Source organism: Pyrgilauda ruficollis, unplaced genomic scaffold (assembly GCF_017590135.1).
Source record: "Pyrgilauda ruficollis isolate IOZ18807 unplaced genomic scaffold, ASM1759013v1 scaffold56, whole genome shotgun sequence".
In the NCBI taxonomy this organism is placed as follows: domain Eukaryota; kingdom Metazoa; phylum Chordata; class Aves; order Passeriformes; family Passeridae; genus Pyrgilauda; species Pyrgilauda ruficollis.
The window spans coordinates 4091787-4109348 of NW_024527266.1; the positions used below are offsets into that span (position 1 = coordinate 4091787).

A 17562-nucleotide genomic window follows, 5' to 3' on the forward strand; every position below is an offset into this window, starting at 1 on the left:
TCAAAAACTTAACAGTAAAATATCTCATTCATGAGGAGTTGAAGCACTGATGTCTCTTGGTGTGTGCAGTGTGACTGTGCCTCATTATTTGGAAAGAATTGACTCTGAATGGTGTGCACTTTGAGGATGCATCTAAAAATTGCATTGGTAGTTAATGAAAATTAGAATGATTAATTTGAGTATTACAGTGGTCTGCTTTTTTGCTCACCCTCCTTTTTTATGCACTGTCGTGGTGTAAACCCAGCGAGCAACCCAGTGCTACACAACCACTAGCTCCAAACCAAGCCCTGTGGAAAATCCTTTGAGTTTCCCTTTTGGTTTCAGCTGTTTGCGTGTTTTTACAAGTCCCACTTGCCTTCGGCTGTGGCTTCAGAAGACATTTAAACTGGGTTTGTCAGGTTTGTTGCATAAGCCTGGACCACTTCATAGGTAGATTTTGTTGTGGCAGTTCTTGCTTTATTCACCTCTTACAGATGGTAATATATTGTAAGTAAACTATATAGTTCTTCCCAGCAGGTCTTCCAGAAATACTGTAGCCATCTAGTGATGAGTTGCTGAGTTTGGGGTTGCTACCCAGTCATCACCAGTAACAGTGTTATGGGCTGGATTCTGCAGGGGCGAGTGGGAGACCCAGATGAGCTTGTTTCATTATGGGCTGTGTTGCCCCTTAAATTAAGTTGGTAGCGTGGCATCAGTGGCTGAATAAAGTTACCCCACTCTCTTGTTAAAAGATGTTAGTTAAGGGTAGGCGTATAAAGAGCTGGTTTAACTAAGAATGTTTCCAGTGAAGCCAAATGGATTTTTTTTTGTCTTTTATACTCTTTAGAAAGAGTATAACAAAAAGTTGGGTGACTCTTACTTGGTGCGCTTCCCTATTTAGGTCAGTCAAGTGTAGGTCACGTTTACTGTAAGTCCAGTTGGCACCTTCAGCTTAGCAGCTAGATTTGATTAAAGCTAAAGGTCTGGTCTTTCACCTAAAATTTGGAATTTTAAATGCTTACACATGTGACTGATTTTTGTATTGCTTCTACTGTCAGTTCATGCTGATTTTCTGCTAGGTAGCATTAACCATTTATCCAAAACAGTGGCTTCACAGAAAGACAGATGCTTTGCACTGGCAGTACGCATGGAAGCATCAATAAGCTGACAAATTAGATTTGAGGTTCTAGTGTTTAAAGGGCTTTTCTTTCAGCAGGAAATAGTCTCCCACATCAGCTTACGTATTTTAACCTTCAACTTTATATAGCAGCAAAGAGTTGACCTGTCTTTATGCAGAGCTACCTTTCTTAAAGAGGATCGAGAGAAGGTTTAACTGAATAGATTAGAAATGCAGTGTTTTGTGGAACAGTGAATATCATACATCCGTGTCATGATCACACACTGGTTTTATCTAGTGTCTAAAAAAAGGAAACCGCGGTGTTGCACACTCGTGACATTTATCGCTGGTAGACAGGAAAGGGTAGTTGTTAATTAAAGATAGGAGTCTTCAGATCTGTCAGCAGAGGTCAGAATTATATTCATCACTGGAAAGATGCTGAACTTAGGTGGATCTGTGTGCTGAATGCTTCTCTGATTTAGATGTTTCTGTTAGGAAAGTTTCTGATGCTGGAAAAGAGTGCATGCTTGTAACCACTCAGAAGTCAAGAATGTCTGTTACTCTTTGAAGATTATAGTCTGTGAGTTTTATGCATTTATTTCTTTGAAATCACTGAACATGAAAAATGTGTGGTTTTGATTTAAAATAATCTTGTGTAATGCAACAAGGCAAAAAGTAACCTAAAAGTAGGAAACACTACCTTAGATGTTAGATGGAGAATTTAACAAGACAAATCAGCTTAATCTTGGTACTTCAAAAATATGTTAAATGCTAAAATTTCATTTTTATCACTGTAATTTTTACCTCACTTTTTCTCTTGTAACTTAACATTTTTATTTTCTGTGCACCATTGTGGTCATGTTCTTTTGTAATCTCTGAGGTGGCTGTTCAGTGGTTTCCTCATTCTGGATTCTTTTCTGGATTACGTCTTACTTTAGTATTTCCCTCTTCTGTAACAGAAAAAGAGAGTGGCCATGCCTGGAAGATTATCCATAGCCATATTGTATGTGGTCTGCAAGTTCCTGTCATCTTAGAATTTTTGTATGTTGAAGCAAATTTCTGGCCGGAATTTCCATGTTGTGAGGGAATGCAACCTTTCTGGAATAGAGATGTTCTAGAGCTGGCTTGGTTTACAAGAGGAATTTCTTCTTCAGTAGTAATGTGTAGTTAGTTATAAAATGTTTCCGTTTTCTTGAGTATGAATGGACACTGATTTTTGTAAGCAAGATGTGTATTCAGTCCTCATTGATTATTTACTGTCTTAAAATACTGTATTCAAAAGCAGGAGATACTTTCATAGGCTTGAAGTTAGAATCGATCTGGTACACTCTCTGTAAATTACATAATCAGCAAGTAAAATTCATCACTTAAGCTGTAAATTGTAATTCCTGGAAAGAGACACAGAGTGAGAACCGTCAAGATTTCAGAAATCTTGTCTACTGCACTCAATGCAAATAGGAAAAGCTCTGAGATGACTGACTGCTGAGATTGGGCAGGCACCAATTCCATAGGAATCGCAGCCATGGTTAAAAGAAATTCTTTCCTGGTGGGAGACTACCCTTAGTTTAGACAAATGCCTGAGTATACAGTGAACACTTTTCACTTAAACTTTCTAATGTCTTTGCTTAAGAAATAAGGAAATGATTGTTTATTTAGCAGTTAATAAGAGTTGCATGTCTAGACTAGGTGGTTTAATCTGTGCTTTATTTCTAGAAGGCATGAAATAAACTTAACTTTTTAAACAAAAAAATGCAGCTAGAGGTTGGTGCACAGTACCAGGACTATCAGAATGGATAAATCAAAAATAGCTTAGCAGATTAGTGGCCATGAGAGGTGGCAATCATCTCTGCCTATTAATGGACTATTTTCTAGAACTTATTTTGTTTCTGCCTCATAACTGTTGTGGCTAATTAATTTAAAATAAACTGTTAAACAGGTATGATTATGTGGCCTCCAGAATGATGTTCTCCTCCCTTTTACAGTCTTTTTGAAGTGAAAAAGAGACATTTCTATGGTTTTCTAAGTTACCCTGTGTGAGTGTCTCAGGCCATCTGCACAGGTAATGGGTAAGGTGGCACTACAGTGTTGAGCACAGGCCTGTGTTTTCCCAGCTAAGTCAGGAAGGTGTGCAGTTTAGGGTGGCAGGACTGTATTGTAGTGCACTGGCTGCTACTTGTGATGGTTTTGTTCCATGGATTCTAGTAACTTCCTGCTTTAATTCTTTTAGAAAAAATATTTGGCTAAGCAGTGGTATTTCTAGTGTTAACTGTGGTGTTAACCTGGTTTATCCTTGGAGTGGTCTCTTTTCAAAACTGTGTTTATCATCAGGTAGTTGCAGTTTTCTGTTACCTTACAAAGCTCCTGAGTGAACTTGTGATATCCTTCCTGATAATGCTTTCTGTGGAGTACTGACAGCTGACTTAACTTTCCAAACACAGCTTGCCAAGAACATGAGGGAAAACTACAGCTTAAAGACCTTCAAAGAGTGAGGCATTTCTACATTTCTGTACATTATATGCGCATAAGCTGTGCTTGTATGCATGAGAAAAAGAGGTGGGATTTTTTTCTTTATTAAGTGTGGAAACTGATATTTATATACTTTCTGAATTATACTGCCAACATTTTCCTAGGAGGTCGCTAAAATAGAAGGAATTTTCCTTGATACATACTCAGTCATATCATAACATGTAGATATATGATACAGTATGCTTAGGAATTTAATGTTGGCCTCTTTAGAATTATAGTTAAAGAATTTGCTCATCACTGGAAAAGGAGGGTGCATAGCTAATGTCAAATCTGATGTTCTTTGAAAGCACAACAGCAATTTTGAGTATTTGAAATTTAGGGAAGTGTATAGTAATGCCACTTAACACTCACCATTATGTTTTGGTTGTCTGTGTCCTTTCCACTGTTCTTTACAGTATCCTGTGCAAATAGCAAACCTGTAGATTACGAAGAGCTTTGATGTGGTGCTGTTAACTGGGAACAGTGATCAGCATCGCATATGAGTGATGAATTTGCAGTTGAGGATAGACAAAAATAAGGTTATAGGTATTGAGAGTGCAGGTGGTATTTGTAGATGCCGCCTGCCTTGGTGAGGGTATTTGGTTCTTTATGCTATTCTGAGATCTCAGGTAATCATTTTCTTAGAATGCCAGATCAAAATGATCACATCTTTGTCCTCAAAACTCAAGTGATTGTATGAGGATGCGAGTTTGGAAAGGCTTTGAATTTTTTGGCTGTTCAAGTAGCTTCACAAGGAAGGATTTTTAGTTTCTTACAGTTCAAAACAAGTCACATCTTGCCACTTCTGTGTTGTCTTCATTTTTCCCGTTTCCTGTGCAGTTTCTTTATAATTCTCTTGTTTTCATTCTGCATGCCAATGAATAATTTCAGATTATATCTTAATAGGCACGAGTCATGACATGGAGTATTAAGTTGTGATGTTTTGAATAATTTATTGATCTCATTTTTGAATGAAAAATTACTAATGAAGAGGATGGGCCAGCTGATTGCAGTAGGAAGGGTGAGAAGCAGCCTCTGGGGATGAAATGCTTCCACATTAGGCTCTGCAAAGAATCTCTGTGCTTACCACATAACCTAAGCATCACACACAGTCATTTTTCAGTGCCCTCAAGATCTTGATGCTTTAGAAGTAGATGTCAAATCTAGCATATCTCTTTATTTTGAGCTAACTCAGCAGAATGAAGTTCAATTTTCTTCAGTGTTTGAGAGTGTATCAAATTTCTTAGTAAGAGCCACACCTTCCATTTATTCACTTATGTTTTGGGAGTAAGTCTCATGCTTTGGTCTTCAGAAGGCCTGTAGCAATGCAGCAAAGAGAAGACTTTAATTCCCTTGTGATTTACCTAGTTTCTTGAGCAGGGTGTGCAGTCTGTCATCCTCATTGAGGATCTAATGAGATGTGATCCCTGCCTGTCAGCCTTTTAACAGCGGGTGCTAGCTCCCAAACAAGAAGAGGGCATGATGTATTAGCAGAATGACTCACTTCGGTGTCGTGTGCATCTCACAAATATTGCTCCATCCTGTGAATGGTGCAGTGCATCTGATTCTAAAAGCCATTTGAAGGACATGGTTTATGTGATTTAATTTATCGAGGTAACTTTTATCAGTGTTTAAATCTTCATACAAAAGCGGGGAAGGAGGAAGTTTATATCCGTTTTTATATTGTAAAGAAACCTTGAAATGCATGCCAGAGCTGATGTATGACAGAACAGTATTTTAATTACACACCTAGAATGGTAAATGTATTTAAGCTTTTTTTTTTTCCCCACTCTGAAACACCTGGCTTGCAATTTAACATTGTTGTTTCCCCACATTTTACTTTTTTATCACCTGTGGTTACGTATAGACAACAAATATTGAATAGTAGCTTTATAAAATAGAGTGATTTATTGATACAGTAAATACTATATCTCTTTACTATTGGCACAGGGAATCCTGACCTTATTTAGTTTGCAGTGGAATCTCAGTGACCTTACTACAACCATGGTCTGTAACAGTATAGTTGTAACTCCTTTCTTTGTATACATGCAGTCCTCCATGACTTAGAGTGGCTCATAAAAGTCTGAGAATATGCTGCAACACAATTAGACGTTTTGCACGGGATATCCATTACTAGATAAAAGCTAGGTATCAGCAGCTTTGGGAAGGTAATGAAACTCCACTGAGTACTGGCTAAGATCACATATCTGTGCTTTTCCAGACATGGGGAGCTACATGTGTAATGGTTGTGTCTGTAGTATGTCTGTTTGTCTGGAGGGCACATGATACTATCACTGTCAGTAAAACTTCTGTAGCTGCAGACTGAGAGGCTGCTCCCTCTTGGTTTCCAGATATGCTGGGGTACATCTCAGCAGTATTTGATCTTGAACTTGGTCCTACTTCTATGTGGCAGTGAGTTGTTAAGAGTCTTCAAGACTTTTTTGTTGAGGATTGGGTGATCAGTTTAACTCAGGAAAACTCAGCAACTTTGGGCTGTTGGTTTTTGAAGAATTGGTGGAGGTGAATCACCATTTGTTGAAGCCAAGCTGTTAAATTTCATCAGTCCTCTGTTGAAGGCATAATGCTTGAATGATAACATAAACTATGTTAAGGAGCTGTTGTCCCATGTAATGAGTAGGAAAAATTGCTTTATGTGATGAAGGCTGTGTACCAAAGATAATACTGAATTGCTGTCTGGTTTTGTGCTATAGGAGAACTTGAGATAAAGTTATAAAGGTGATACACACCTTTATTGCCCAGAGACTTAAGTTTCTGCTGCCAGATTATGTCCTTTCAAAAGGGTGAAAAAATCCAAAACACAATGCCCAGGTGTTCATTCAGTAGCCAAATGAAAAACATACTTTGTTACGTAAAACAGAAACCTGTTTTCCATTCGGCCAGCTAACTCTTTGTCAGCCTTCACTGAATCTTGTTATTTTGGTGCAAAGTAAAATTGGTTGTCGAACTATTAAGAATATTTTAAAAAATAATGACCTGTGAAAAACCTGAAGAGCTGTTGGGGTGACATCTGCATTACATAATTTTTCATTTAACTTCTTTGTCAACATTGCAACAACAGTCTCCTTTTCTCATACAGAGTTCACTGCAAAGTGAATCTGCAAATATTTTTTAGCACAACTTGTTTTGTCTTTCTCCAAAGCAAAAGTACTTTTTGCTGACATTAATGTCAGATTCTCTTTTTTTTTGAGGGGAAAAATGAGTGATGAAAATTAAACTGAATTTAAAGTAAATTTTTTACGGGAGTTCAGAGCTGGTCATCTTGGGGATTTTTCAGTAGGTTAACAACAATTTTAAGAAATACAACAATTAATTTCACTTCTGTCATTAAAGTCTGCAAATGTGGCAGTACATAGAGGCAAATAACTTGAGTATGTTTTATTATGGTTGGCTTTCACAGTAAAACTATCAGTGTTACGGGTTGGTTTCTGCAGTTACAGTCATTGGAAAGAGAAAATGACTGCAAAAGAGTCATGTTTGTTGCAGGTCAGATGTGGACGCGTTATCTCAAGTTGTAAGATCACTGAGTACTCACTAAAGTGATGACTCCATTACAGTTTGTAAAACCACTACTTCTGGACCTGTGGTTTTTTCTTTAGAGAATGGATATTGAGTTCTTAAAAAAAAAAAAAAAAGCTATTTTGCATCTTTAATTACTGGAGTGCATGACTGAATGTTAAGTAGCTTCCTTGCAGTTGTGAGGTCTGAATTAATATTTGAATTGTGTCTGAGCTCGATATTACTGGATAATTTTAATTTACCAAAGAATATCACATTCATACTTATCTTCACTAAAGAAAGTTACCAAACAAAAAACACAGATTTTTTTTAAAATCTCATGAGAACTGTTCGCTGTGTTTGGAGGACAGAGTTAATGTCTTGATGAGAATGCTGCCTGAAATTTAGTGTGGTCTTTGCAGGATTGCACGTGACCAGGTTTTATAGTAATGTATTGGTGATCAAGGGCTCTTCCCATCACATTTGGGGTATTAATTATGTCCTTGTTTCTAATGGAGTGTTCCTTAATGGCAAGGGCCATTTCTCTCCGTACTGCTGACTTGTCCTGTGGCTTTGAACATAGTTATTTATTCTTTGCTTGGGTTTACTCATGTGCAGAATTAAGTTTTACATACTTCTTAGTGTTGTTGCAATGCTTAATTAATATTTATAAAGGCCTTTGACATCCTGTGATGAAAGGAACTCTGCAAGTGTTCAGTAGTGGAATTATTTTATTAGTGAAAATGCAGGAGGAGTCAGAAGGATACCAGTTTTGAATTCAGAGTGAGCAATGGAGTCATTCTGTAACCTTGAGCAGGTCATGCAGTGTCTTGTTTTGTAACATATCCTGGGAAAGCTCTGTTTTGCAGCATGTGTTATTAGATACCATCCTTCCCTCCCCCAAGTCCATTCTAAGGAAAAAAAGGTAAAAAGTAGACAAACATACACAACTTTACTGAGCTGCTAAACATAGCAGATATTTCTTAAGGAAATTGATCATTAACGGGGGCAGAGGGTGAGAAGGGGAGTTGATGGAACAGTTGCATTTCAGAGTCAACATGAGAACTTGTGCTTGTGTTACCTGTTCACAGACCAGACTGGATTTTGCCTGTTACAGATCTCTCTCATTTGGGTTCAGTATGCACCGTGCTTAACTGCAGCTTCACTGTGAGGGACTGCATATAATCTTTATTGCATTCTGAGAGCTCCCTAATCTGTGGTACTCAGCTGGTAAACAAGTTTGTTCTTCAGACTGAATATTGTCTATATTTGAGCTTTGTGATTGTCAAGATTGATAGTCAGCTCTTACAGCATCTTGTATTTGACTATTACATAATAATATAAATCTCAGTCATTGGTGAGGTTTTTTCCTCAACTGACAGAGGAAGGTTATGATTACATACTGTCATAAAAATTACAAGATAGTGAGGAACTTTTGAAAAGTATACATGTGTTTTAAGACTGAGCCAGCTAGACATTTACCTAATTATGTAAGGCACAATAACATTAAATAGTTATTTGCTATGCTTCACAGATGCAAATACAGGGTTTAAGTTTTTATTTCCTACACGGTGCTATATCTGCATTTTACTTGTTGCACAAAACACATAGGTGTGGTTTAGAACAGGGGGCATCAAAACTTTTATTAAGTGCTTCAGCAAGGTGAACAGCTTGCCCAGTGAAGTGTGAGGCGTAGCTGAGTGTAAGTGCCAGTTTGTGCTTGTGCAGTACGATGGATTCAAATTGAAAGCACCTGGATCTTTGTCCTGCTTTATTGCAGTCTGGCTGGACAGCTTGTTCCTGGGGGCTTTTTATTTCTCTGTAGTCCTGCTTCAGCTCTCAGCTCAGCTGGCCTAAGGAGAGGAACAGTGTTTGCCCTTATGAGAATAAACAATGGTTTGTGGTCTTCAAGAACAGCAGTTATTAAAACCCCTGTGCTTTATATAACCCTAGTTATAAGCCTTAATTTATGGAGCATGCCTGGTAGTAATGGAATATCAAGAATTTACCTGTGTGGCTTCAGCTGAATATGCTGAACATATATTTAAGTAGATTTGTTTCAAGATACAGTAACTTCGTGAGATTTATACAGCATTTTCCAGACCAGCAAAATATGTTACTTCCTTCTGCCTTTAACGTAGACTTCCTGATATTGATTGTGACAGTCCTGAAAGCTTGTAACTGAATATTTTCAGCAAGTAACTGAATGAATTTTCTTACCTGTTAAAAATAAATATTGCCTCAGGTTAATGGAGTGGAAAATACAAACCTTAATACCTTTGCCAAGAAAATCTGAGCAAGCTATACAGAGTTGTTTGAACTTCTAATACATTTAAAAACAACCTTAACTTGCTGGTTCTTCCACCTTGACCTACAGCCAATGAATAATAACTTAGTGTGGAATGCCTTGTTCTTAACTTCACACTGATAAAATTAAATACATTCTGCCTTTAGTATTTTGATTTAGTATAATTAAAATAATGACTTACAGTTTGATAAATGTTATTTTCATTACTACAGTGCCCTGAGGCACTGCATGTGGAAAATTTTATAATATTACACAGATCTGGAGGTATGTAATGTGCTTGTCAGACTGTTAACTTGCATAAAGTGTTTTGGTTTTTATAGCATATAAATTTAGAGTGTTTCTTTGGAAACTGAATAAAAGTAAACAATCAGATCCCTTCCAAAATGAAATGTAAATTATACCACTATGCAGCTGCGAGGGTATCCTTATAATATCCCCCTGCAGGTAGAATTCAAGCATTTCACCATTCAGTAGAAGCTGCCTGTAAGCAGTATGACTGTGTCTGGGCTTGGTTTGGTGAGGGATTTTTTTCCCAGTGATTTAACAGCCACTCAATAGAAACTGCTTTACTGATATTTATATTTTAATTTTTTTCTTGATCTGAAGTGCCGTATCATGAACGTTAAGAAAGCCTCCAGTATTTTCAAGTGTGTTAAAATGTGTAGCAAGTAACACTGTAATAATAATGTCTGATGTTTTCTTTGTTTTCACCTTCCCCTAAGGTTCTGTCCTGTATCTGTGGATAGTCTGGATCTTTATCAGGATGGTTTTTAGGTCCTGGGTTCTTTTTGACTGAGAAACACAAATATATATCAATGTCAGAGTTTAAAATAAATATAACTACTTGTTAAAGAATCTGTATAATCCAGTTTTTTTACTGTGTGTGCAGCCTCTGCTGGTGCCACAAATGATGCTCTGGTGGAAAATGCTTAATTTGATTAAACTGTGTTATACTTATTCAGTATTTTTTTCTGAAATGTCACATTCTGACATTAAAACAAGTGTCATAATTGTTGTGTGCACTGTGGCGTAGTTACCTTACCATGGGAAGTAGATAAATTTCCTGTGACTTTTTTTTAGTGTTGAAAAATAATTCTTTTCTTGGCATTTAAGATAGAAGTTTGTAATCTAAGAAAGTACAGAGTTCTTTTGTTAAAATCAAATTTAAGCTGTAGTCACAAGTTAGCATTTCCTTTTTCACTGCAGTTACATTAATGGTAAGTATTCTTTTAATAGCACTTCTCATACACACCTACAAGAATGCACTATTAAGGTGGCAGTAATACTTGTGTCCCAGTCTGTAACCTGTTCAAAGCCCCAGTAAGACATTGGCAAAGCTGCCAGTAGAGGTTTGAGCTTCACTTGTGGAATTGATCTGGGCTGCTGAATGCAGTGGTGTCCTGGTACAGACCTGGAGTGGAGGGTAGCTCATTTAGCAACCTGCTGCAGTCCTTCTGCAGAGAAGGTGTCAGTAATTAGTTTCCTGCTCACTGGACCACTAAGTACAGGACTGTGGTTTTGTTCTACTCAAATGCATTTTTTTGAGGAAGTATTGCAGAGCTGCATTGCTTCATTGACACGGAGCTGGTTATGGTCAGCAGTGCAAAGTGCACTGGCAGCCGGGCAGTCTGGTGCTGGTAGTGTTCAACATCTGTATTAATGACGTGCTCTGTTGGGATGGAACAAACCCTCAGCACCTTTGCAGGTGATCTCAAAGGAGGCTGAGTGGTTGACTCCTCTGGAGATTAAGGTTGCTATTCAGGAGGAACACAGTAGGCTGGAGAAAAGGGCTGGACAAACCTCTTGAAATTTAACAATTGTAAATGTTAAAATTGTAAAAGTACTACACCTGTGTCAGAAGAACCCTCTGCTAGACATCCACTGACTAGACAGTAGCTCTGCAGAAACAGCACCTGAAGGTCCTGAGGAAAAAAAAGTAGAATATGAGTCAGCACGGTGTCCTTGCTGTTAAGAAGCCAGCCGTGTGCTGTGCTGTATTAGCAAGGATATAGCCAGTGGATCAGGAGAAGGGATTCAACACTTTAAAGTCCATCTTTAACATAGTATGTCCAGTTCTGGCTCTCATAGAGGGAAGACACTGATCTTGAGGATTGCCAGCTTCTCTCTGAAATAACTGACTTGTGTCTCTGTAGTAGGCACAGGTTCTTTCTTTTTTATTCTGGTAGCTGTTACCCTTTTACTAGCCCATGGTGTTTCTTGTGGCTGTCAGAATGACACAGGTATTTTTTGTGGCGAGCACTTGCAGATAATGCAGCTTTCTACACATGTGAGTAGTTTTTAGAGGAAAGAAAGGCTTTTTGATAATCACATAAAACCTGAAAGTCCTGAATGGAACTGTGTCTTGCCAAAGGGGTGTCCTGATAGGATACATTACAGGAGATCTTAATTCCAGGCACATTTCTGACCTCATGTTTTGCCACTCTTGGACTAATTTTACCACATTTCACAGTTGTCTAAACACACTTCACCTGTGTCTTTGGTGTGCATGATTGTGCATGCTATGAAATAATAATTACAGATCTGCAAGAGCTCCAAAGTGTTTGAAGCCTGAAGTAGGGGAGAGAACTTACTCAGTTCTTGCATTGTAGAATTTTGGCTATAGCTCTCCATTTTCTTAAAGATTTCCTTTTTATTAATTGGCTAACATGTAAGAGCTTTAGATTGTATCTAGAAGCTAGTTTTTTAATATATCAATAGATAGAAATTGTACAGCTGGGAAGAGTAATTCTGCTTAAAGGAGTGCAAGCAAGAAATACAGAATTTTTAAAAAAATTATTTTTATTTTTTTAACATATTTCAAGGTTTTCTTATGAACAGGTGACATTTAAAACTGAAATTGCCCCCTTCAGTTGCTGAAGACCTGAGAAAAAAACCTCAATTTCTGTGAGCATTTGTTGTTTTACTCTAGGGCTTATATCATCCAGTTCTTTAAAGTAAAGAGCCCTTTATGCTCAATTGCTGTCTCTCTATAAGTCATTCTGCATAGGTGTATAGAGTATATATAGAATACATCACAAAGATATAGATAATGGTGTATATAGATATACCACAAAATTCTATCTATAGAACACACCGCAAAGAATTAATTTGACTCTGTTAACAAGTGTAACAACAGTTGGTAAGGAGCATTCCTTCAGAAAAGTGTGCTTTCAGCTAAGTCACTTGGCTGGTGTTGTGAAGTGGGTGATTATCTCCAGCAGCGCCCAGTTGCCGATGCTGTGCTGCGATAAAGGCGTATCGCTTGGGCCACATGCGCTATTTAAAGTACGCAGCTCTCTTGCTCTGACGCTGTCTTGGTTTTTGGCCAAAGAGAGGAAAAAGCAGCTTACTCTTGAAGAGGAATAATCTTTTGAAAGTGCTGCTTTAGAGCACTTCTAAAAAGCCCTTTCAAAAGTCTTTTTATTTAATACATGGTGAGTATGTGTTGTGTTTGTATAAAATCCACAGCTTTCCCTGGTAGAGAGAGAGGACAGGCTTTTATCTTACATGTGGTGTATATACTGTTTACACATGTTGCAAATATGAAAGTCTTAATTTCCTACTCTGAAGGGCTGAGTTCTGCTATCATGATTTCACTTATATTCAGAAAGTGTGGACATTAATCCTTTTACTAGGTGGCCAGTTTTGAGCTGCAGTTTATCCCTTGAATTGGTATTGCAGTTCTTCAGTGATGCTGTGAATTTCTGTCTCACTTCAAAGAAACAAATATTTTTTTCCCTTCTCTGAATTTTTTATACTCTAGGTCTTCAGGAATGCTGTTCTGAAGGCTCAATTGTTTTTCCTTATAAACATCAGAAATCACTTGGCCTAAAGTAATTTCATATTCCATTTTTGACGGTTAGGGCTAAAGACTGAATTTTGAAATGGCTATCTCCCATGTAAGCATATTTTGTATGGCTGTCTAATCTATGCATGCAAGCATTGCCTAATAAAAAAGAAGGCTGTGATGTTGAGTATTTTAACTTTTTTTTAAAATAAAATGTATTAATCCCATTTTGACTCTTTTGATCAGCAAGATCATAACTCTTTATTTACATGGCTTAGTCTAGTGGAAGTAATTTTACCTTTTAGGAATGTAGGGTCTGTCAGCCCTGGGATTTATTCCCTGCTGTGTTACATCTTGCTTCTGTTTGATGTTCTCTTGAAATGCACTGGAGCACACTTGCATGTTTGTACATGCCACACTCTTCTTATGCTGCTGAAATAATGGAGCGTGCCTGTTAAGTCGGATATGTTAAATGAAAGTGAAGTAAAATTGTAAGTATTTCTATGCTCCAGTTGTGGTGCATTTAATTTTGCTTAATTTTTAGTCTCTGACATCCAGCTTCCTTGTATGATTTAAAAGCTCATCCATCTTGAGCATTTCAAGCTGTAGACTGCCAGTGTTCATTGCTGCAGCAAAAAGGGCTTGCACCTCAGAGAACTCACTTGGGAGTTGGTAGTATGCCTTTTCTTCATTGCTTATGACCCTTAGTTCTAATCATCTTATGATTTTTAATGCATTACTGTGAGTTGAATTTGCTTCCCATACACTCAGCTAAGTTCCAGAGAAAGTCCAAACAGGTGAAGGTCAAAGACAGAGCTTGATGAAGAGAAATCAAGTGGAAGAAAATGAAAACCACTTACCAGTGGCAGCAGCAGGGTGTTTGTGAAATAGCACTGTTGAAGACATTTTACTTTGCTGTAAGAGATTTTGTCCCTGTATCGATTGAGGAGAGCTTGTATCTTGGAAGTTGTGCCTGGACTTGAGCTTGTTAAAAGATGTTTTTCAACACATTTGGGACACCAGTCTGTGATGCCTAATTCTGCTGGTATTCAGGCTGTGTAACTTACCACAATACCGAGAAAACTTTCAGCAATGTTGAGAAGTTAGGTGCTTGTAGTTAGAGTTCACTTGTAATGCTTGTGCTTCAGTTCTTGACCAATATTGGATACCTCACTGTTGGATAAATTTCTGGTTTAATCAGTTTTTGAGTTCTTTCTGTCTGTTTCCAAAAGACTTGAAATATATTTGTGGTCTGATATTTTGGATCACTAGAGGCTTGTCTGTAAGAAAGAATTATTAATAGCTCAGGCTTTGCTTCTAAGTGACAGTGGTCAGTGCATGCAAATAATTTTCTGCATATGGTGAAGGCCTTTAGCTCTGGCTAGTTGTGGCTGCTGGCTTGAGGGAAGATTTAGCAGTTGTTCAGGTAATGTGGCAGCTATATAGATAGAAAAATGCTTCTGGTCCTGCAGGTGTGGTTTCAGAAGCCCAGTGTTCTGCAAGAAGATGCACAAGTTGTCTCACAGTTCGGAAGCAGGTTTGTAAATTGCCCTACGTTTATCACAACACAGAGAACAGGGTGCACCTATAGAAGTTTACTTCCACTCCTGTGTCATAGTGTAGCTAACTCAATGTCATGGGTTGACACTGGCACAGTGCCAGTGCCTCAGTTGACTGTACTGAAATGAGGTGAAGTGTGAGCTCAGGAGGAGGGAAGAGGACTCGCAGTACTGGTAGTGCACATCTTCACCTGGGAGGAACTTCCAAACTCTCACACCATTGTCCTGTGGTGTTGCGAAAGGAACTGGGAGTTGCATGCACTAAATGCCATTCTAGGAATTTTCATTTCTTACATTTCACTTACTTTTTTGTGCAGTTTTAGTTTGAGGGTGACCTTCCAGGATTATGGGGTTTGTGTAGACTAATCCTGTGTGACGCTTTATCTCTGCCTATCCAAGTGTGTTGGCAGCAGATAGTGTGCAATATATTGCACGTCGTCTCATCTCGCAGTTCAGTTCGTGACAGCAAGAGCTTTGAAGGCAACTCCTGTCCTCTACCTGTGCCTCAAGCCCATAATGTTGTCAGAAGAACTCTATGAAATAGAATTTTCTGGAAAAATTAGTATTAGAATTTTACAGGAAATAAACAATTTCCAAAACAGGTAAATTGTTTTGAGGGAGAACACATTTCTTGAATGTCTGGCTTTGCTTTTTTTTTTTTTTTCCCTGAAATGGATGTTTTAATAACATGGACTTCATAACTGTTTTCAGTTATGCTAGTTATGCTAGTTATCTCTAGTTAACTAGTGTAAAAAAATTCTTTTCTCTAAAATAATTTCTTTTGACTTAATCAGAAGAGGTTGTTTTAAGAACATACATAACGTGTAATGCATCATAGGTACTGGGTTTATTTGGATTTGAGTTTTTTTGGAATGAAGATAACATTCTGGATTACAATTTACAGTTTGTCATAATTTATAAACTGTTAATATGCCTTACTTTAAATACTTGAAATTGAAATCTGTAATATGCTTTTTAAATACTTTTCAGTGATGTTGATTCTAAGATTTTTGTGGGAGATCTTAAAGTGCAATTAGGTAATATTTTTAGATCAACACATGCTTTCTTGGAGAAAAAAAAAAAAAAGCCAACCTAGATTAAAAAGCTGGCTGCTGATTGTTATTTAGCAGATTTCCTCTTCAGGGTTGTGGTGTGTCCGTGTTCCCATTACAGTGTGCTCATAACAAAACCCGGAACCACACCCCATTGTATTACTCTAAATTCACTCTGCTTGGAGTCGATGGGTTTTCTCCCCCTGTTGATCTCCTCAGTGTGAGCAGCTGTTTACTGGAAAGCACATGATGGACCCCTGTGTTTTCAACAGGCCAGGAAGAACTCTGTCTTTTGGCTAATGAGATGCTAATGGACAGCATTATCTCTGGAATAAATCGAGGAGGTGATTGAAAGCTTTGTTGATGTTGAATTTCTCAGAACATTTAACACTGCAAGTTAAACTTGTATTCAACAAGCATCTTGCATCCAGCTGAAGAGGAAAATCATTGATCATAAAACAAATGTTAGTGAAATGCATTGAAGAATGGTATTGGTAAGACAGCACTTGTGATACCCAGAGTAACAATAAGATACTTACCCTTTTAGTTCAGTGAACTTTCACCGTGGTTGTACATTGTTAGTGTGTCTGTAGCATCTGTTCTTGCTCTGTCATTTGGAAAGTGTAACTTTGTACCTCTGACGTGTTTGTGAGGTTTCGTTCAGCGCTTTGTCATGAGCTCCGTGGTCTTGTACGTGTGATGTAGCCCAAGTGTTCAGATAGATCCCTTCCACCTTAGCAGAGCTTACATGAACTGAAGCCTAAATAAAGTTTTGGTAAATGAAGCAAACCAAGTGTTGGTTGCTGCTGTATTGTGCTTGTTGAGGATGCACCCAATGGAATATGAAATCTGTACTAAAAGAGCAGAAGGGGAGGTTGTCATGCAAAACAAAAGGGCTTCTCTGCAGCCTTAGTCCACATAGATCAAAAAACAAGGCAGCAGCAATAGCAATCTCCGTGTCCTAAATTTATCACAAAGGCAGACCATAACTAGGTGATTACTTTCAGGCTATGGATCTTTTGTCCTGGAATCCTTTTAGGGCTGCATGTCACTGTAGGCCATAGTTTCAGCTGTGATTGTGAATGTGGTTCTTTTCTCTTTTCTATTCCCTTCTCATCTGCTTACAAAAGTAAGGATAGTGCTTTTAAGTAGGAAGCTGCCAGTGTGCCAAGCAGTTAATGGAAGTCATTTTGTATTTTGATCCTACCATTTTTCAGCAGCTCTTTTGAGACATCTACTTTTAAACTTTTTAAACATTTGCCTGCTGCAAGAAAGTTTTTTGGAATAGTGTAGTTGTAACTTTCACTGCAGCCCAAAAGGCATACATATCTTGACAAGATAAAAGTAGTAAACGTAATTTGAAGTTATAGCAACTTTGAATGATGAGGGTGTCACAGGTGGGCTTTTCCATCTTGCTCACAATCTATGGCTTAAAGAAAATGAAAAAGTCTGTCTCAATGGTATGACAGGCAATGCAAAGTACACCAAGCTCCCCAGTGTTTCACTGAAGAAAGTGTAGTAATTGCACTTGGTGGTAACTTCAGGATGTTGTTACTAAGGACTCATCTTGCCCTTATCAATTTTATCCATCCATGAAGCAGGGGAGCCCAGCTTCAGGAAACCAGGCAGACATTTATTACTCTCTATAGCACCTTTGTCGTTTAGAGAGTTCTTGGAAGTCCTCAATCAGGAAGCTATTAATACATGTCTCAAAATATTTTTGTAGCAATCAGTTGTGT

The 17562-nt window shown here is 37.9% G+C and overlaps 1 protein-coding gene and 1 long non-coding RNA gene across 12 annotated transcripts in view; one reads left to right on the forward strand and one right to left on the reverse strand.

The window, feature by feature from the left end:
* The window catches only part of TNRC6B (trinucleotide repeat containing adaptor 6B), a 138046-nt gene that overhangs the window by 64521 nt on the left and 55963 nt on the right, over positions 1–17562 (forward strand). The window contains exon 1 of one of the 11 annotated variants that reach the window (XM_041481397.1): positions 12756–12859. The exons of 9 other annotated variants lie outside the window; for them this stretch is intronic. Coding sequence is in view for 1 of the 2 variants with exons in the window: in XM_041481392.1 (XP_041337326.1) it covers positions 15288–15373 (86 nt within the window). In the remaining variant the exon portion in view is untranslated. Of the gene's footprint in view, positions 1–12755; positions 12860–15256; positions 15374–17562 lie in introns of those variants that run through there. One more of the 11 variants, XM_041481392.1, reaches the window with a different exon arrangement.
* LOC121361068 lies at positions 8758–14795 on the reverse strand. The gene is made up of 3 exons (XR_005956296.1): positions 14073–14795; positions 11275–11347; positions 8758–8970 (listed from the first exon to the last, which is right to left on the reverse strand). It is a non-coding gene; the product is annotated as an uncharacterized LOC121361068 (long non-coding RNA).